The 19,587-nt window shown below is 50.1% G+C and overlaps 1 protein-coding gene across 1 annotated transcript; it reads left to right on the plus strand.

The window, feature by feature from the left end:
• Positions 1–15,013: 15,013 nt before the first annotated feature.
• Positions 15,014–19,010, plus strand: LOC147598681 (centrosome-associated protein CEP250-like). Its single transcript, XM_086761066.1, has 5 exons — positions 15,014–16,678; positions 17,195–17,347; positions 17,773–17,880; positions 18,048–18,098; positions 18,629–19,010. The coding sequence occupies exons 1-5, from the start codon at positions 15,014–15,016 to the stop codon at positions 18,809–18,811; spliced, it is 2,160 nt and encodes a 719-aa protein (XP_086617192.1). The 3' UTR covers positions 18,812–19,010.
• Positions 19,011–19,587: the final 577 nt, after the last annotated feature.

Genomic DNA, 19,587 nt, shown 5'->3' on the forward strand with positions numbered 1-19,587 from the left:
CATCTACAGGCTCAGAAACATTGAGTCTCTGGGCTTTCCTCCACCACCAGGACTCTGACACTTACCATCTCCTAGAGCTGCTGCACAGTGAGAAATAAATCTTAAAAATCACGAACGTCAGACGATTGCTTTAACACCAAAAGTGCCACCTCTGAAAGTTTACTGGTGTACATGGTGGCAAAAGTCAAAGTCCTGATTGTCTAGGAAAGAACGGAGCCCCAGTGTTGCTGGTCTTGTAGATGCGGTGGCAAGAGCCACTGAGGGGTTTTCAGAGCTGGCACTTCTGGTGGGGGATCTATTGTCCGACGTTCATGATATATAAGAGTGTTTTCACTGGGCGGCCATAAGTGCATGGTGGTAAACGTTGGAGTGCTGGTGTTCTAGGAAATCTCACAGTCCCAATATCTGTGAGCCTGTAGATGCGGTGGCAAGAGCCGGGCAGGAGAAGCAAGAGCATTCAGAAATGTCACTTCTGGTGTGGGAGCAGTCTTCTGACGTTTGTGATTTTTAAGATTTTTTTCAAAAGGGACTGCTGAGTTGAGGTGATGGTAGACGTCGGAGTCCTGGTGTCCCAGGAAATGCCGGATCCCCAATGTTTGTGAGCCTGTAGATGTGGTGCCTAGAGCTGGTGAGAAGCAGCAAGAACTTCCAGAGCTGACACTTCTGGTGTGGGAGCAGCTGTCCGACATTCATCATTTTTAAGCTGTGGTTTAACACTAGGCGGACAGCTCGAGCTGGTGTTAAACATCGGAGTCCTGGTGGTCTAGGAAATCCCGGAGCCCCAATGTTTCCTGGCCTGTAGATTTTTTTTACGCCTGTAGATCTTTACCACCCTGTCCTGGTGGTCTAGGAAAGCCCGGAGCCCCAGAGTTTGGAGCCTGTATGTGTGGTAGCAAGAGCCGGTGAGGAGCAGCAAGGGTATTCAGAGCTGGTCACCATGTAACAAAAGGTTCAGGATTTTTAAGATTTTTTCCCACTGAGCAGTAGGGACTGTTTCTCACTCCTTACAAATGAGTCCGTCGTCAGGAAAAGAAAAAAAAACAGACTTCCTCTTCCATTAATTGTTTCTCTAAGTTATATGGGTACGTGACTATGTTTTATAACTGTATTCTTGTCCTGGTTCTGGCTAGGATAGAGTTAATATTTACCTGAGCTGGGTGGAGTACTGAAGCTGGTAGCCCCTATGGCTGGGATAGTTAACTAATTAGCTAACTGCTGGGGCTCAGTATATAAGTGAGGAGGGTGGTGAAGGAGCCTCCTGCTACGTGGAAGAAACTAGGTGTGGAGATTTGTTGTAAGCCATTATACTATATTTGTATTCCATCACTGTTTTGTTTTCTTCTGTCATTACTGTTAAATTTACTTTTTGTTCAATCTCAACCCACGGGTTTGGTTTTTTTCCTGGTTTTCTTTTGTTTACCAAATCTCCCCCTGTTCTCTTGGAGGGTGGGGGGGCAGTGAGAAAGAGACTGCGTAGTCTGGTCCCGATCGGGGCTGAACTACAACAATTCTTTAAGTGCATACATATATAGTTGTGATTAACTTATTGTCCCCTATATCAATCCCCCCTTTTTATCACACTAAGTAAATTCTTTACTTAAACAGTTTCCCTGAATGATATGAAGCATCATACATGGTTTTGTTTAGTGACGGGGGGGCCTAAGGTGGTAGCTTCTGTAGGAAACTGCTAGAAGTCGCTCCCCTTTGTTCAGTGGACTTGGCTGGGCCTAGGGTGGACCCGCTGCTGGCCAAGGCCGAGCCAATTGGTAGCAGAATGTCCCGTGATAACACCTCTGTGATAACGTATTTAAATAGGGGAAAACAGAAAAAAAAAAAGGGAGAGATGTGAAGCAGCTGAGCGGGGGCAGAGGCACAGAGGGGGAGGCGCAGGCCTTGTGGGCCTTGCAGGCCTCACCCTCTGGGCTCTCGCCAAGCGGCTGACTGGGCCCGAATTGGTCTGGCCCGGCTGCAGGAAGTGGAGAGGAGAGGAGAAGTGAATAAGATGTAAAAAGGATCCTGAGAGACATCTGCCAGCCTGTTGTGAGGAACGGCTGCAGATGCCAAGGTCAGTTCAGAAGGAGTGGGAGGAGTAATGTGGCTCCTGGCCAAGATTCCCCTGCAGCCTGTGGTGACGACCATGGTGGAGCAGGTTGTCCCCCTGCAGCCCATGGAGGTCCACGGAGGAGCAGAGATCCACTTGGAGCCCATGAAGGATCCCGTACTGGGGGAGGTGGATGCCTGAAGGCAGCTGTGGCCCATGGAGGGCCCGCTGGGACAGCTGTTCTGGAGAGACTGCACCCCGTGGAAGAGATGACCCATGCCGGAGCAGTTTCAGGAAGGACTGTGGCATACGGGTGGGACCCCACAACAGAGCAGGGGAGGAATGTGAGGAGTTCTTCCCCCAACCATGAAGCAGCAGCGTAAAACAACGCGTGATGAACTGACCGCAATCCCCATTCCCTCTTCCCCCTCCTGTGCCACTCGGGGGGGGGGAGGTAGTAGAGATAATGTTAAGCTTGGGAAGAGGGAGGGGTGGAGGGAGGTTATCTTGTTCTCTGTCTCATTATCTTGCTGTTTGTAGTAATAAATGAATAGTTTTCCCCAAGAGGAGTCTCTTTTGCCCGTGATGGTAACTTTAAGGATTTCTCCCTGTCCTTATCTCAAACCTCGAGCCGTTTTTCCTTACATTATCTCCCCCTGTTCTCTCGGAGGGTGGGAGGAGTGAGAGAGAGACTGCGTAGTCTGGTCCTGATCGGGGCTGAACTACGACAGTGTTACTTTCTTAAACATTCTCCAAACCCATAGGTACAGCACAATAGTTAATATTAATAAAATTCCTAAGCTAATCAATAAGATCACAACGGGGCGCACCATAGTATTAAGGATCCCTGTTGCCTCTGTCCCAGCCCCACTCATGCCCTGAGTACATTTCCATTTTGTGCATAACCACAGTGGCCAAGTTTAAGCCCGACCGTTTAAAAGGTGGTCCCATGCTTCCTGTAAACCCAAGGGAGGCGTGAGACCACGGCCATTTGGTGTCCTTTTGATTACAAGTGTTCTGGTTTTGTTAGTGAGGGGGGGCCTAAGGTGGTAGCTTCTGTAGGAAACTGCTAGAAGTCGCTCCCCTTTGTTCAGTGGACTCGGCCGGGCCTAGGGCGGACTCGCTGCTGGCCAAGGCCGAGCCAATTGGTAGCAGAATGTCCCGTGATAATGCCTCTGCGATAACGTATTTAAGTAGGGGAAAACAGGAAAAAGAGGAGGAGAAGATGTGACGCAGCTGAGCGGGGGGCAGAGAGGGGGAGGAGCGAGCCTCATGGGCCTTGCAGGCCTCACCCTCTGGCCTCCCGCCGGGCAGCCGACTGGGCCCAACTCGGCCCGGCCCGGCTGCAAGAAGTGGAGAGGAGATGAGAAGTGAATAAGATGTAAAAAGAATCCTGAGAGGCGTCTGCCAGCCTGTTGTGAGGAACGGCTGCAGACGCCAAGGTCAGTGAAGAAGGAGGGGGAGGAGTAATATGGCTCCTGGCCAAGATTCCTCTGCAACTCGTGGTGAAGACCATGGTGGAGCGGGTTGTCCCCCTGCAGCCCATGGAGGTCCACGGAGGGGCAGAGATCCACCTGCAGCTCGTGGAGGACCCCACGCCAGAGCAGGTGGAGGCCTGAAGGAGGCTGTGGCCCGTGGAGGGCCCGCTGGGACAGCTGTTCTAGAGGGACTGCACCCCGTGGAAGAGATGACCCACGCCGGAGCAGTTTCACGAAGGACTGTGGCCCGTGGGAGGGACCCCACGCTGGAGCAGAGGAGGAATGCGAGGAGTTCTTCCCCCGACAATGATACAGCGGCGTAAAAAACAACGCGTGATGAACTGACCGCGACCCCCATTCCCTTTTCCCCCGCCCCGTGCCGCTCGGGAGGGGAAGGTAGTAGAGATAATGTTAAGCCCGGGAAGAGGGAGGGGTGGGGGGAGGTTATCTTGTTCCCTGTCTCATTCTCCTGCTAATTTTAGAAATAAATGAATAGTTTTCCCCAAGTCGAGTCTGTTTTGCCCGTGACGGTAACTTTAAGGATTTCTCCCCGTCCTTATCTCAAACCTTGAGCCGTTTTTCTTATATCATCTCCCCCTATTCTCTCGGAGGGTGGGGGGAGCGAGAGAGAGACTGCGTAGTCTGGTCCCGATGGGGGCTGAACTACGACAACATGTTAGTGGTAAGATGCAGGAAAATATTGTAAGCCCAATCACAATTCCAATTAAACAATTGGTCATTTTAGGATTTAGTTGGTCTAGTGGATTAGTACAGCTACTTCTGTAGATAATGTACTGCCTTCGGTGACCTACTAAAATGGGTTTTATATTTCCTATAATAAAATGACAAATAAGATATAAACTGCACCGATGACAGATTTGGGCGAGATTAGTTACTGGCCGGTCCTGGTTTCTTTGTCCGGTATCGTTTGCTGTGGTGTCCCTCCGGTTCACTACTGCACTGTTCCCACCCTTATCCGTTCAAACGAGTTTAAGTCTCAAGTCTTCATTGTTGTCTGGAGTTACTTTCCACAAGGTTGCAGAGGCTCTCTTGATCCGAGTATGGTGTATCCAGGAGTTCTGTCCCTTTACCTTAATTGCCGTGTAGGTGGTGAGGAGGACTTGAAAAGGTCCAGCCCACTGTGGTTCCAGAGTTTTTTCTGTAAGAGACTTAACATATACATAGTCCCCTGGTTGTATATCGTGAACAGGCCCATCCAGACCCCTACGACGTGTTCCCATTGCATGTTTTTCAATTCTTTTTAATTGCTTGTTTAGTGCCACCATATAGGAGGTCACTATTTCTTCACCAATTTGTGAAGACGTTCCCTTTTGTACCCCATAGGGTCGTCCATATAGAATTTCGAATGGACTAAGCCCTTCTCTTGCTCTTGGTCTGGTTCGTATTCGTATAAGAGCTAATGGTAAAGTTAGATTAGTTTCCTGACCCAACTTGACAATCTGTTGTTTGATTAGGTGATTCATTTTCTCCACCTGGCCACTTGATTGTGGTCGGTAAGAGGTATGTAATTGCCACTCTATCCCTAGATGGTGGCTAATTTCTTGTACTATTCTGGACACAAAATGCGGTCCTCTATCCGAGGACATTACTGCTGGGACTCCAAACCTAGGTACTATTTCCTGGAGCAGTATTTTGGTTACTTCCCAGGCTTTAGCAGTTCCGCACGGGAAAGCTTCTGGCCAGCCTGAAAAGGTATCCGTAAGTACTAATAAGTACTGAGTTCTGAGAAATCAATCAGATTTTTCTAGGGAGTTCTGAGAAATCAATCTGCCAACGTTGTCCCGGACCATTCCCCTTTCCGATTTTTTCAAGTTTCGGCCCTTTTACAACTTTAGGATTAGTCTGGAGACAAAGATCACATTGTTGAGTTACTTGTCTAACGGTAGTGTCTAAGTTTCGCGCTATTATGTTCCTGATGAGATCTTTATATAGGGCTTCTGCCCCCCCCTCCCCCAGTGTCTTTTTCTATGTTCTTCTCGGACTACTGACCATATCATGTAGGAGGGAATTACTACCCTCCCGTGTGAGGGGTAGTAATTGGCCCACCCTTCCTCATTATATGATCCCTTTAGATCATTAATAAGTTTGCCGACTTCCTTTGTGTATTCTGGTTTACCTTCTAGAAATACCTGTCCATCAGGTATTAGCACACCCTCTACCTTGATTGTTTCTCTAGCTGCTTGTTTTGCTTCCCTATCTGCCAGCTCATTTCCTCTTTCCAATTCTGTGCTCACTTTCTGGTGTGCTTTAATATGCATAATTGCCACCTTTTTGGGAAGTTGGACTGCATTCAGGATTTTCAAAATCCCTTCTGCGTGTTTGATGGTTTTTTCCATGAGAATTTAACAGTCCTCTTGCCTTCCATATTGCTCCATGGGCATGTACCACCCCAAAGGCATATTTAGGGTCAGTCCAAATGTTTACAGTCCTTCCCTGGGCTCTCTCCAGGGCTCAGGTAAGGGCTATGATCTCGGCCTTTTGGGCTGAGACCTCGGCTGATAGTGGCCTGGACTCTATCACCTTTTCAAAAGTGGTAACAGCATATCCGGAATGTCGCCTTCCATTTAACATATAGCTGCTTCCATCGGTGAACCAATGTTCGGCTCCATCGACAGGGACATATTTAAGATCCGTTCGACTAGAATACATGGTTTCAATTGCTTCCAAGCAGTCGGCTCCCCGATGTTCCCATCAAGGAATGAGGCCAGATTGATGATGTTTGTGGTCACGATTTCAACATCATCCTGTTCAACCATTATAGCTTGATATTTCAGGAACCTTTGTGGGGAAAGCCAATGACCTCCTTTTGCTTCAAGGACCGCAGATACAGTCTGGGAAACTAGGACAGTCATTTTCTGGCCTAGAGTGAACTTTCAGGCTTCTTGAATGTTTAGAATGACAGCTGCTACTGCTCTCAGACAGCTGGGCCACTGTCGTAGTTCAGCCCCGATCGGGACCAGACTACACAGTCTCTCTCTCACTCCCCCCACCCTCCGAGAGAATAGGAGGAGATGATATAAGAAAAACGGCTCAAGGTTTGAGATAAGGACGGGGAGAAATTTGTAAAGTTACCGTTACAGGCAAAACAGACTCGACTTGGGGAAAAACACTCATTTATTTCTAAAACTAGCAGGAGAATGAGACAGGGAACAAGATAACCTCCCCCCACCCCTCCCTCTTCCCGGGCTTAACATTATCTCTACTACCTTCCCCTCCCGAGCGGCATGGAGGGGGGGGTCGGGGGCGGTGGGGGGGGAATGGAGGTCGCAGTCAGTTCATCACGCGTTGGTTTACGCCTCTGTGTCATCGTCGGGGGAAGAACTCCTCGCATTCCTCCTCTGCTCCAGCGTGGGGTCCCTCCCACGGGCCACAGTCCTCCGTGAAACTGCTCCGGCGTGGGTCATCTCTTCCACGGGGTGCAGTCCCTCTAGAACAGCTGTCCCAGCGGGCCCTCCACGGGCCACAGCCTCCTTCAGGCCTCTACCTGTTCCGGCGTGGGGTCCTCCACAGGCTGCAGGTGGATCTCTGCCCCTCCGTGGACCTCCATGGGCTGCAGAGGGACAACCTGCTCCACCATGGTCGTCACCACAGGCTGCAGGGGAATCTTGGCCAGGAGCCGCATTAGTCCTCCCCCTCCTCCTTCACTGACCTTGGCGTCTGCAGCCGTTCCTCACAACAGGCTGGCAGACGCCTCTCAGGATCCTTTTTACATCTTATTCACTTCAACTGCTCAACTCCTCTCCACTTCTTGCAGCCAGGCCGGGCCGAGTTGGGCCCAGTCGGCTGCCCGGCGGGAGGCCAGAGGGTGAGGCCTGCAAGGCCCACAAGGCTCGCGCTTCCCCCTCTCTGCCCCCCGCTCAGCTGCTTCACATCTCTCCCTTTTTTTTTTCTGTTTCCCCCTTCTTAAATATGTTATCGCAGAGGCATTATCACAGAACATTCTGCTACCAATTGGCTCGGCCTTGGCCAGCAGTGGGTCCGCCCTAGGCCCAGCCAAGTCCACTGAACAAAGGGGAGCAACTTCTAGCAGTTTCCTACAGAAGCTACCACCTTAGCCCCCCCCCCCCCAACAAAACCAGAACAGCCACCCTTTCGCAGCGGCATCCAGCTGTTTGGAGAAGTATGCTACCGCCCGTCTGTATGGTCCCAAATCTTGTGCCAATATTCCTAGTGCCATTCCTTGTTTTTCGTGGGAAAATAGAAAAAGTGGCTTACTCACATCAGGAAGTCCCAATGCTGATGCCGACATCAGGGCTTTCTTCAGCTGATGGAAGGCTCGATCTGACTCAGCATCCCACTGGAGATCCTTTTGGTTAGCTGCTATCAGGGAATAGAGTGGCTTAACAGGCAGATCATAATCACATATCCAAAGTTGGCACCACCCTGTCATTCCTAAGAATGTCCGTAGTTCCTTTATAGTTTGTGGTCGGGGGCTTTGGCATATGGCCTCTTTCCGGGCTTGTCCTAGGATCCGTTGTCCGGCACTCATCTCGTACCCCAGGTACGTGACCTGGGGTTGTAACAACACCTGTGCCTTTTTCTTAGAAACCCGATATCCCTGTAGTCCCAGGAAATTTAACAGACTCACGGTCCAAATGACACAGGATTCTTTGGTTCTGGTTGCAATAAGAAGGTCGTCTACATATTGTAACACCTTCCCTTCTTCTGATGGTGGTTCCCATGATTCCAAGTCCTTTGCTAGCTGATTCCCCAAAATTGTGGGGCTATTTTTAAACCCCTGCGGCAACACCTTCCATGTGAGCTGGGTCTTTCGACCACTTTTGGGATTTTCCCATTCGAAAGCAAAAATTTTCTGGCTGGCTTCATGGAGAGGGAGGCAAAAGAAAGCATCTTTTAAATCTAGGACCGTAAACCAAGCTAAATCAGGTTTTAGCATGGTTAATAGGGTATAGGGGTTAGCTACCACAGGTCCTCTGTTATTTTGTTGATGGCTCTTAAGTCTTGAACTATCCTATAGGACCCATCAGGTTTCCTAACTGGAAGTATAGGTGTATTGAATTCTGACTCACATTCTTTTAGTAGTCTTAGTTCTATGAACTGCTCTATGATAGGACAAATTCCTTCCCTATCTTCCCTTTTCAGTGGGTATTGTTTGATCCTTACTGCACTCTGTCCCTCCTTTAGTTTTACTATTATTGGTGGTGCGTTCTTTGCTCATGCCGGTGTATCGGTTGCCCAGACTCCGGGATATACTTGGTCAACAATTCTTGCACCAATTTCTCCTGTTGCAGGGGTACTGACCAAGGATAGACTCATAATTTGAACGTATTGGTGATCATTTACCTCCAGAGTAACTTCCCCTTGCTTAAACTTGATTGTTGCTTCTAGTTGTTCTAATAAATCCCTACCAAGAAGGGCCTTTGGAGAATTTGGCATATACAGAAATTTATGGATCCCCACTTGCTTCCCCAATTTGTATTTTAAGGGTCTGCAAAAGTAAGCCTCTTCAGTCTGGCCTGTTGCACCTTTCACTGTAATATAATCCTTTACCAGAGGCATCAAAGCTTGATTCAGAACAGAATAAGTCGCTCCCATGTCGACTAAAAATTTGATTTCTTTTTGTTCTTCCCCTAACTTTATTTTTCTAAGAGGGCGGCTAGTCAATTTTCTTCATCCACGTGAGCTACCGTTTTCCCTTGATTGTTGCGCCATCTAGCGTTCCTTTGGCGCTCAGGGCACTTGTTCTTCCAGTCTCCGGTCTTTTTCTATAGCGCACATTGATTCCTACCCCTGAGGTGGATGCCGCTGTAACATAGTTGATCATGGATAGTCGCCTAGTGACCCCTCAATCATAGCATGCACAAAACGTAACAGTAACAGAAACAAACAAAGCATTATCAAAGCAACTGCTAGGATTGTCAAACCTATAGCCACAATATTTCTTAGCCATCTAGGTAAACCGAACAGGTCTGGAAACTACCCCAGTCCTTTAGGGCTTTGACGTTGAATACTGACTGGGCAGCATGCGCATGCATCTTCTCCAAGGCCGAGGAGGTGTTCTTGCTGAAGTCCAAACAGCAGTAACCCTGGAGACCTAGGACTCCCTCTAGGTCGCTGCAACTGATGCCAGGCCTCACAAGGGCATAATCTAATGCCAACTTCATTTGTGTCAGTCCTTCGTCGTGTGCTGCTAAAGCAGTCGCCAGTTCAGATATGGCGAGGGCTGTGCGGTTGGCATTCCCAAGAGCCCAACAGGCCACGCACTATGCAAACCTGAGTAGAGTTGGTGTAATGCGTGAAATGCTCCCAAAAGTTAGTCGTTATCACTTGCATTGGAAGACTCACAATCAGGATCAATCCCACTAGGATGAGCTGAAGAGTGCCATGCCACTCGGTTACCCTGCTGATCCTCCAGCCACAGCTGTACCAACCAGGCTGGGATCCATCGGGTCCCCGCACCTGTGGAGATACAAGCATACCCTCGTCCCCATGTTAGCAAATCAGCGGGACCTTCCCAGCCTGGGTTTTCTGGCAGGCAGAACCAGACCTTTGGGAGTGCCTTGCCCCCAAACAGCGGCTGACGCGAGGAAAAATGGTTTTGGATAGGGGAAACGGATTGGGGGTTAGCGAAGGACATATGATTCAGTACCACAAGCGCTTCACCGACCAAGACCCCTGGAGAACCCCTCTTTCCCCCCTCTCTGAAGCAGATTAGCTGTGCTTTCAGGGTTTTGCGTGCGCGTTCTACAATCACTTGCTTGGTGCTGTTCAGAGGAATGCCAAACGTATGGCAGACTCCCCACGTCTGCAGGAAGTAGTGAGATACCCGTGACGGCCCACGGTCAGTCTTTATTTTCCGAGGTACCCTAGGCAAATAAAAGCCCAGCTCTGGTGCAGGATGGACTTTGTGTTATGGACGTCGTGAATGGACACACGAAGAGAGCTCGGGAGCAAGTGTTGATCGCAACATGAATGTATTTGAAACAGCCAAATAGCGCATAGTCTGTGATATCTAGTTATCGTACCTGGTTCGGAGCATACCTCCGGGGTTAACGCCTGGGTAGTGTAAGGCCTGGTTCGGGTTAGGTGCTTGACATGCTGGACAGGCTGGCACTACAGCCCAACCGTGTGAGATGGGCAGTTGGAACTGACGTCATATGGCGTGTGTGTTCTGATGTATTATTCTCTGTATCACTTTTATAGACAGGTGACCAAGCACGGAATGTTAATGATTATACCTAGTATGATGCCTAGTATCACAATTTTTTAGCTAAGGATAGCAACCACCTAGCTACGCCCTACACAAGCTAATAAGATTACTAATGACACCTTATATATATATATATAAAAACCCTAAATTTCACTATTTTCTACTAATTTTCTATTATGATATTCTCTATTACTACAAACATAATAACTTCAGTAACTTTCTTATCTACAAAGCCAGTGACTAATTTTTGCAGGCCTCTGTTGAAACAAGCCATAAATTCTGCTAACAATGTCTTGTATCTTAAAGTTCCCTTCTCATTCCATGGCTTTCTTCCAGCGAGCACGATTGTATCCCTCTCCCAAGGTCAGTTTGCTTTCACTGACACCATACTGGCTCAAGAAATACCCACACCTCTCTTCTCTTTGTTTATGAGAAGAGGCTTGTTTCAACGCTTTATCTATTAAAGTCTGCACATATTTCAACACACACATGGAATACAGATCAAAATACATATATAAAAAGAATGAATAAGCATCCTGCAGCTATTTGTAATAAGCTTATATCAATCCACCAAAAGATTTCTGAATATATCAAAATCATCACTTTGTTGCTGTTTTTGTACTCCTTTTTGCAAGTTTTGAATATTTTTATGAATAGATTCCGAATAATCAGACAGATTCATGCAGCAAAGCCCATCAAAATCCTGACAACCATGATTTTGTGCTAATAATAAAAAATCTACTACTGATCTATTCTGTTACCAACCCGACCACGCCAAAGACACCGCCGAGCAAGAGGATGTTTATCAGCAGGGTCAGAGCAGAGAAAGGAGGCAGGCACAGCACCTTCAGGGCATCCCCTGTTGTTAATAAAGTGTGCACTGGGTCCTCTCCCCCTCCCCGCCCCGAGTCACCCCCGTTTTATCCTCAGCAGATTCAGTGAAAGAGTAGCCACTAGACGTCGCTGCACGCGTGGCCAACGCATACAACACGGCCTGACCAGACGTTGCTGCATGTGCGGCCAGCACATGCAACAAGGTCTGTCAAATATGTGCTCTGCAGGCTAACAGCGGTTCTGTTTTGTAAAATAGTATAGCGTATAGAACCTATATCAATTAACAGTGTTAATAGTACTGATATAATTGCATGTGTTTACTTAGCAAGCCAAAAGCCCAATTTATTTAGCGTAGCTAATGCCTAGACACTTGCCACATCAAGTGCAAAGACTGAAGCAGCAATAATTTCACCTGGTTTCCAAAACTCTATATTATCTTGGCAATCAGATTTAAAGCTATGTGTACTTCGTTTAGGTCTTTTATGCTGTCTGGATTTTGATATGTGCTCGCGTGATTACACCATGCTGTATCGTTGCAATGTATAGGTCTTAAAGCATTTACAATCATTACCCCTCTAGTAACATTAGCTCCTGAATAGTTAAAGAAAATAGGCAGAAGTCCATCTTTAGGGATCCCAAAAGTTCCATCTTCTGTTATTTAGCACTCAGCACTCGCGGCTGCTGTTGTTTTACACAGAATTGTCATCCTACCGCTATCTGATCTGGCAGATTGACCAAGCATGTTCTGAAAGGCTTATTTGAAGATGATATACACAAACAAATGATGTCCTGTCCTGTGGCATTAACCATAATTACCCACACATTTGTTCTTTCCGTAACTGATGTCCATGGAGCTGCCACACAGGTTGTTAACAATCCGACAAACGCAAGGCAGCTTGCAGCGCTGGTCGTACCCATCGTGCAGGGATCCACTTGTTCACTGCTCCTGTAGAGACACAAGCATATCCTTTCCCCCACGTCATAAGAGGGAATGGTCCTTCCCAATTACCTGTTTCCAGATTCTTATTTTCACTTTTTTTTTTTTTTTTTGGCTCAGCTTCCTGCACCTGCTCATTAACGAGACTTGGAAAGCCAGACAGTGTCCTTGGTCTCATTAAGAACAACCCTTATCATCAGAGCATTTTTATCAACATTCTTCACATACAAAATCCAAAGCTTCTAAGAGGAAAATTAACTTCATCCCTGCTAAAACCAAGACAGTATTCATCCCTTATTTCACACCATTTACTTCATGCTTATACACACACACACACAAACACGCCACCTCTATAACAAGGAAGCTCCAAAGACCGAAGGCTCCTTTTCTGGATCTATGGGACCTGGATCAAAGGGATTTTTCCAGCTCGCTGTTAGTCTTTGTTTCCATGGACGAAGGAGCGGACGGGGTAATGGGTGCTGTTGAATCTCCTTTCTGCGTGTGATTCTTCAAGGCTTCAAACATTACACGCCACACCGGTAATAACTTTTGAACAGCAGGGTCACCCCATGTTACACAGTCCCACAGTCTAATACCTATGGTGTTCCAGGAGCCCACTGTATAGATATTACAGAGGTTTGCGTTTGATACGTGAGCGGACACCCAAGTCAACAAGCTCTTCAGGTCAGTGTCATTAATAGCACAGTTCTGTTCTTCTAACATTTTTGTTAGACTCGTTAAAACTGATTTATGTTCCTTTGAAGCAGTGCTTCTCATCGTTCTGATCTGGAGGACCGTGGCTCTATCACCTGCCGCTTTATCCTTGATCTCGGGGACTGCAGCTCTTTTCCCCACCGGGAAAGCACTAGGACCCCGCTCCGCACCCCGCGACTCCTCGGGCGCCACCTCGAAACTGGCTCCCGCCTCACTATCGCCCCTCCGCGAATTTACAAGCGGTGGAGCCGATGGGGCAGAAAGAGAGACAGAGGGCATTTCTGTGTCCTTGTATTTGGGGGGTTGTTCTTTCGGGTCAGGCTCCTCTGGCAAGGAAGGCGTGATACACGGGGGAGTACACCCAAATTCCATCGCCCCTCTACCACCATCAGAGGCTCCCGGCCAAACGAGGCAGACCACTGGAGCGCCACCCTCTGTCCCCTCCGCGCAGTCTCGACCCCCTTCGTCCCCCTCCCCTTCCGAGGGCCACCCTTCTTTGATTGCAATTAAAGCCGCAACCCACACTTGGCGCGCCTCTCGAGCCTTAGCCAGCAGTCTTTTCACCGAACCTAACGTTTCCAGCCACGTCACCACACCCTTCGTTCCGACCCCCCCTTCTTCCAGTATCTCTTTCCCCGCCGCCTGTAACCGCGCCACGTCCATCACCTCTCCTGGCTTGTTAATCAAGCCCCTTTTCTGCATCCATAGGATGAACTCCGTCAACGGTGCCCTATGCACCGGACAATTCACATCTTTACCCAACGCCTTTAATACCTTCACTGTATCAGAGATGGATGCCATCTTAACAGCAGGCAGCCACGACCGCCACGCGGCCCCTGCTCCAAACCATCCGGACCTGTATCACGTCGGGGTCACCACTTGCTGGCTCTCTTGCCAGCTAACCTACCCCGCACACACCGGAGCCCCGCTCCGGGGAAAGCAGGGCATCACACGGATACCGTCAAGCCAAGCCTTCAATTTAATGCTGCGCAACACAGGGTTAAACACCCGTACACCCGCTACGCACGCGAACGCACCTGCCCCCTGCACCCATGAATCTAACCATGCCCGCCACGCAACTGCCCCCTGCGCCCATGGACATATCCGCGCCTAGCGCGCGAATCACTGCAGAATGCCCCTCCTGCATACAAGCAGCCCTGCTAATGTTACCCCACAGTTTTTGAGGAGCTGGGCTGGGACTGCATCTCAAAGTCTTTTCCTGCCCTCATCAGGCAAGCGAGCGGGAAGGGCACCGTTCCAAGCTGCAGGAGATGCTGCAGCAATGGGCAAAGGAGAAGGCAGAGGCAGAAAGGGAGCACGAGAAGCAGCTGGTTGATATGGAGCAGAAAATTGCTACCCTGCAAGCTCAACAAGAAGAGGAAGTAAGCAGAGTTGAAAATGCCATGCAAGAGGTAAAGAGCGTGGAAGGAGAATTTGTGTGGGTTTTTGCGAGGCTGGAGCTGCGGGAGATGGCTGGATAGCGGGCTGTGTGGAGCCGCCCTTTGTGTTTTCTGCACTGAATTTGGTTAGGTTCAAGGTGAGGTGGAATCTTTGGCTCTAGGAACGAGAGACCTCTCATACGAAGCCAGGCAGAGATGTCACCTTTCATTTTGGACTTTTGTGCTGCTATTGGGTTTTGGTTTAAGAGGTACCTCAGAGTAGCTTCACTGTTCTCTTAACGGTCTTTTGATGTCTGCTGTACCCTCGAGCAGGTCATTATGGACATAACAGAGAAAAACCAGGAGACAGAATCCCAGCAAGAACAGATCCGAGACCTGGAGAAGCAGCAAGAAAAACTAAGGATTGTTGTGAGCAAAATGAGGAAAGAGCTGGAAGAGAGAGACCAGGAGATCAGATCGCAGCAAGAACAGATCCGGGAGCTGGAGAAGCAGCGAGAAGGGCAGAGGAGTGCTGTCAGCAGGATGAGCAAAGAGCTGGAGGAGAGAGTGCAGGAGATGAAGTTCCAGGAGGGGAAAATAATGACTGTCTGCGACCAACTGGAGCGGACCTTAGAAACCATAAAAGAAAAGGACAGGCTCCTAGACAGCCAAGAGCAACAAGCAAGGAGCTATGAGGAAAAGACAGAGGAAGAGCTGGCCGTCTTGCGCAGAGACTTAGAATACTCTTCGGCAGTGCTGAAACGGAAGGATTTAACAATTGAATCTCAGAAGGGACTGATTGAGACCTTGCTAAAAGAACAAGAAGACTCTGAACAGCAGAAGGAAATTGTGCATCATCTTGAAGCGGCACTAAAGGAAAAAGAGCAGGAAATGTTATCCCTTAGGAAGCAATGCGAGGCATGCAAGGCAAAGGAGGAAAAGCATGAAGCTGAGCAAGCAAATCTTCAAGCAGCAAGACGGATTGTGAAAGAAAGAGAAGTCCAGATCGGGGATCTGGAGGAGGCTATCTCTAAGCTTCGACAGCAGAAGGAGGAGGCAGCGATGCAGACTAAAGCCATACTGCAAAAACTAGAATGCGCTGAATCTTCCCTAGAAGCTCGAGATGAAGAGATAGTGTCTTTGCAGGAGCGTGTCCAGGACCTTCGAGAGCAGAAGGAGCTGGAAAGCAAGCAGGCCAAGAGTCTAGAGCAGGATCTAGCCAGAATGAGCCAGACCTTGAAGGAGAAGCATTTGGAGCTCCTCAAGCAGGCAGAGCAAATGAACATGTTGCAGCTTTGTGGCGAAAGCAGGGAAGCAGCCCTAACATCATGCCAGCAGCGAGTGAATGTGCTTGAGGAAGCGGTGAGGAAGAGAGATGAAGACAGGGAAAGCCTTCTGCAAAAACTGCAGCGCCAAGAAGAAGAACTGAAGACCTTGCAGAATCTCCAGCTTAGGCTAAGCGAGAAGAATGAAGAGCTTGGACATCCCAGAGAGCAGGAGAAGCTGCTGGAAGAAGCCTTGCATGAGAGGGGACGAGTGACGGAGGCTGAAGGGGAGCTGAAAGAGTTAGAAGAGGAAATGAGAGGTCTTTGGGAAGAGCTCCAGCATGTCCGGCAGACTGTGACAGAGAAGGATGAAGAGATCAAGCAGCAGAGAGACAGAGTCCGGTATTTGGAGAAGACTCTGAGAGGGAGAGAAGGAGAGCGTAGAAGGCAGAGTGAACTCCTGAAGCAATTGACATCAGGTTTGCGATGGAAAGATGGAGAGGACGCACTACGGAAACAAATCCAGAAGCTCCAAAACTGGCAGGAGGAGGAAGCAGAGAAGAGGAGAGTTCTCCAGGAGAGAGACAGTCTCTTGCAAAGGCAGAAGGAGCTAAGCCAACAACTGGCAGAGGAGCGGAGAGCAAAGGGGGAAGAACTGGAGCGTGTGATTGCTGTTTGGAAGCGGAGTGAAAGCGGAGAAATGGAATGGAAGGAGAAGGCACAAGCACTGACTCTTGCCCTTACCGAGAGCGAAGCGGCCAATGGGACTCTGAGGGAAGAGGTAGCCGTCCTGCAGCGCATGGTTTCGGAGAGGGACAAGGACCGGTTCCATCATCAGGTAGGCAGCGTGACTGCTCATCAGTCAACTCAGATGTCTAGAAAGGATTCTAAGGGCGTTGCCCATAAAGATACGGGAAGATCTATTCCCAGAAACAGCTGACCTGCTCGGCCAGCGAAAGCATGGCTGCCGGCAGCAGGCTTGCCTGTCTGTGCAGCTCCGCCCAGAGACCATTCACCTGCCGGCACGTTTTCTGTCAAGCCCAGAGCTCCTGAACGAACTACGGAGCTTGCTGTTAACATTAACTGCAGTCCACAAAGTTGGGGGTGGGTAATTGGTTCTCCTCTCTCTCGGCAAGCTGAGCCAACGTGTGGTGGTTAGGATTTGGCATGGAAAGGAAGGGGCACAGGTGACCAGACTCAGGTACTAAACTGAGCAGCACTCGATAGCGGTGGCTGAACAGCGGCTACACTGATGGTGCTTAGAGGAGGCTTTCAGAGACTGAGGTTTCTGAGGCAGAGCTTTTCCAGCGTATGTGGCAGCAGCTCCCATAATCTCCTCTCTGAATCCCCGCAGGCCATTGCAGAGGGGGAGCAGCTGTCGTGGCTCTCGGAGAAGAGACTCCTGTCGCAGCGGCTGGAAGGTCTGCAGCGAGCAGTTGCAAGGCTGGAAGTTGAGAAGACGGAGCTGCAGCAACTGAATGCTGAGCTGGGGAGGACTCTTGAGCAGGTAAAACAGGCTTTCCCTGCCTCTGCAAAGCCTCACGCGCCTCTGGAACACAACACGTTGCGACAGATGGCCCTTTGGAGTCTGCTGCTTGTTTCTTCCCTCTCCCACTTTGCCCTCTGGGTGCCCGCTTTTGTGTTTTCTCTCTCTTCTGGCACCCCACTGCCTTCTCAACTGCGCATTCACTCCGCTACCGCCCTTCCTGCCCCAGCGTCCCCATACCCACACGTTTGACGCTCTTGTCTCAGGAACCGTTTCCTCTGGCTCTTTCTCTGCCATAGTCCCCTTCGAGTGCTGTTTGCCCTTGCCGTTCTCTGGTGCAATTCACAGTCTCTGAGCAGAAATCTCCTTGCCACGATGAGCTGAGGTCCTTTTGCTCCTTGTGTGGGGGCAGGTTTCTGTGACCCTTTCTCCTGTCCAACGTGCAGGTGGAACGTGAACGGAGGAGACTGAGGAGACGTTGTAGGGGTCGGTCGCCACCAGATGCGTGCGGATCTTCTCTCTCTGACCAGCACAAGGTGCCTGCTGCTAGACAGGTGAGAACAGAATCTTACTTGGTGGGAGGAGGCTCTGGCCACACAGCGCAACGATGGCAAAACCCAGTGGCAGCAGCCCCCCGGTACAGACCTGATAGCAGCCCAGTCTCGACCGTGGCCCTGGCCAAGCTGGAGACCAAAGAGAAATGCTTGTGTTTTCTTCACAGGAGGAGTCTCCCGTGCGTGGCAGTGGTCAGTTAGCTGAGCTGCAGAACCAGGTGAGGAGGAGGAAAGCTCTTGTCACAAGCTGCTGGGGCTGTACTGAGGGGCCCAGCTCTGCACCATGCTACAGCCCGAGCTTTGTGTGGCTGTGGGGAAGGGAGCACAGCAGGCAGGGGAAATACCCAGCCAGACGCAGCTGTTGGCCACAGCCAAACAACTTCATTCACCTGGGTCCAGTCTCTGACTTGCCTGAAGGTCCAGCAGGGTGGGAGAGGGCTTGGAGGAAACTGAGGAAACTGGAACTTGCTGGGAGAGAGAGAGTCCTCTCAGGATGTTGAGTCTGGCTCATCTTGTTGACTCGTTCTGTTTGCCCTGGGCTCCCATAACGGTGGAGCTTGCACCAGTACGTCCCAGTAGGGGACTGAGTCAAAGATGCTGGGAACCTCTTACTTCCCCCACCAGCAGGACCAAGTCTTTGTCAGGGCTGGAGTTAGAGGGTGCGTCTGCCCCAACAGCCGGTACCGCGGGGCTACGGCTGGTCCTGACAGCGTGGGCTTGTCTGAGCTCAGCCTCTTGCCTCTTCCAGGTGTCCCTTCTGCAGACGCAGCTGGCACAAGAACAGAAACACAAGGAGGATTATATTGAGCGCTGTGCCAAGACCAACCAGGAGCTGTCACACCTTCACCAAGAGCTGTCTTGCTCCTTGGCAGCTGTGGTGAGGGAGCCCAAAGCTGCTGTCCTGGAAGCAGAGCCTCGCAGGCTGTGTTAGCGCCTGACCCTCCTCTTCCTGTAGAGAAAGAGCTGCAGCGTCACGGGGCTCCTGTCTTGTGCCCTTCCCCAAAACGTGTCCTGTTTTGCTGCAGGACATGCGGCTGCATGTGTTCTTTTTGCACGTGGAAGCATCTCCCACTGAGTGATTTTTAAATTTTTTTTTTTTTGTAATAAAAGCAATCTTGCAGGTCTGATTGAACCTCTTGAGTCCTGTGAGGAGGGAGGGAAATGGAGGTGTTCCCAAAGCAAAGGGGGGGCAAGCACCCAGCACGGAGTGAAGGTGGGGCAAGGGCGAGGGGCTTTTCCTTTCCTTCCCTGCTGGAGCCCCAAAGGATTTGCTTTGTGGCTGTGCCAGCCAGGCCCAGGGCCAGCTCAGCTGTCGTGCACAGGGCATTAGGAGCCATGGGCAGCCCTTCCAAGCTGTCCAAGCGGGTGCCCATGGCACCAAGCAGCAGCTTTGATAGAGTGTGAAGGGCGGTGCAGGCACCGTCTGTCGGGTGGCCTTCGCTGGGCGGGAGGCTGAGCAGAGGTCGAGGTGGCGGGCAGGAGGCTCCCGGCGTGGAGGAGCCCAGTGGGCGCAACCCCTCCCTGGCAGCCCCCCACATCGTGTCAGGCTCAGGCCTCTGGGTGAGTACCTGCCATGGGAGGCTGGGGGAGTTTTGCATGTGGAAGTGCAGGGCCCCACTGGGGATGGGACATGGCCAGCTGGCAGGAAGTGATGGCTGACAACCTTTCCCATTTCTGGGAATTCTGTCTCCAGTGCCTTCTCCAACC

Source organism: Chlamydotis macqueenii, chromosome 16, assembly GCF_036417535.1.
Source record: "Chlamydotis macqueenii isolate bChlMac1 chromosome 16, bChlMac1.mat, whole genome shotgun sequence".
NCBI classification, from domain to species: domain Eukaryota; kingdom Metazoa; phylum Chordata; class Aves; order Otidiformes; family Otididae; genus Chlamydotis; species Chlamydotis macqueenii.

Excerpts from the sequence above, each read along its gene's own strand:
- LOC147598681 (XM_086761066.1), top strand. The coding sequence starts at position 15,014 with ATGAGGAAAGAGCTGGAAGAGAGAGACCAGGAGATCAGATCGCAGCAA. Across the intron at positions 17,881-18,047 it reads AGGTGCCTGCTGCTAGACAG|GAGGAGTCTCCCGTGCGTGG; the intron begins GTGAGAACAGAA and ends TTTTCTTCACAG. Across the intron at positions 18,099-18,628 it reads TAGCTGAGCTGCAGAACCAG|GTGTCCCTTCTGCAGACGCA; the intron begins GTGAGGAGGAGG and ends TGCCTCTTCCAG.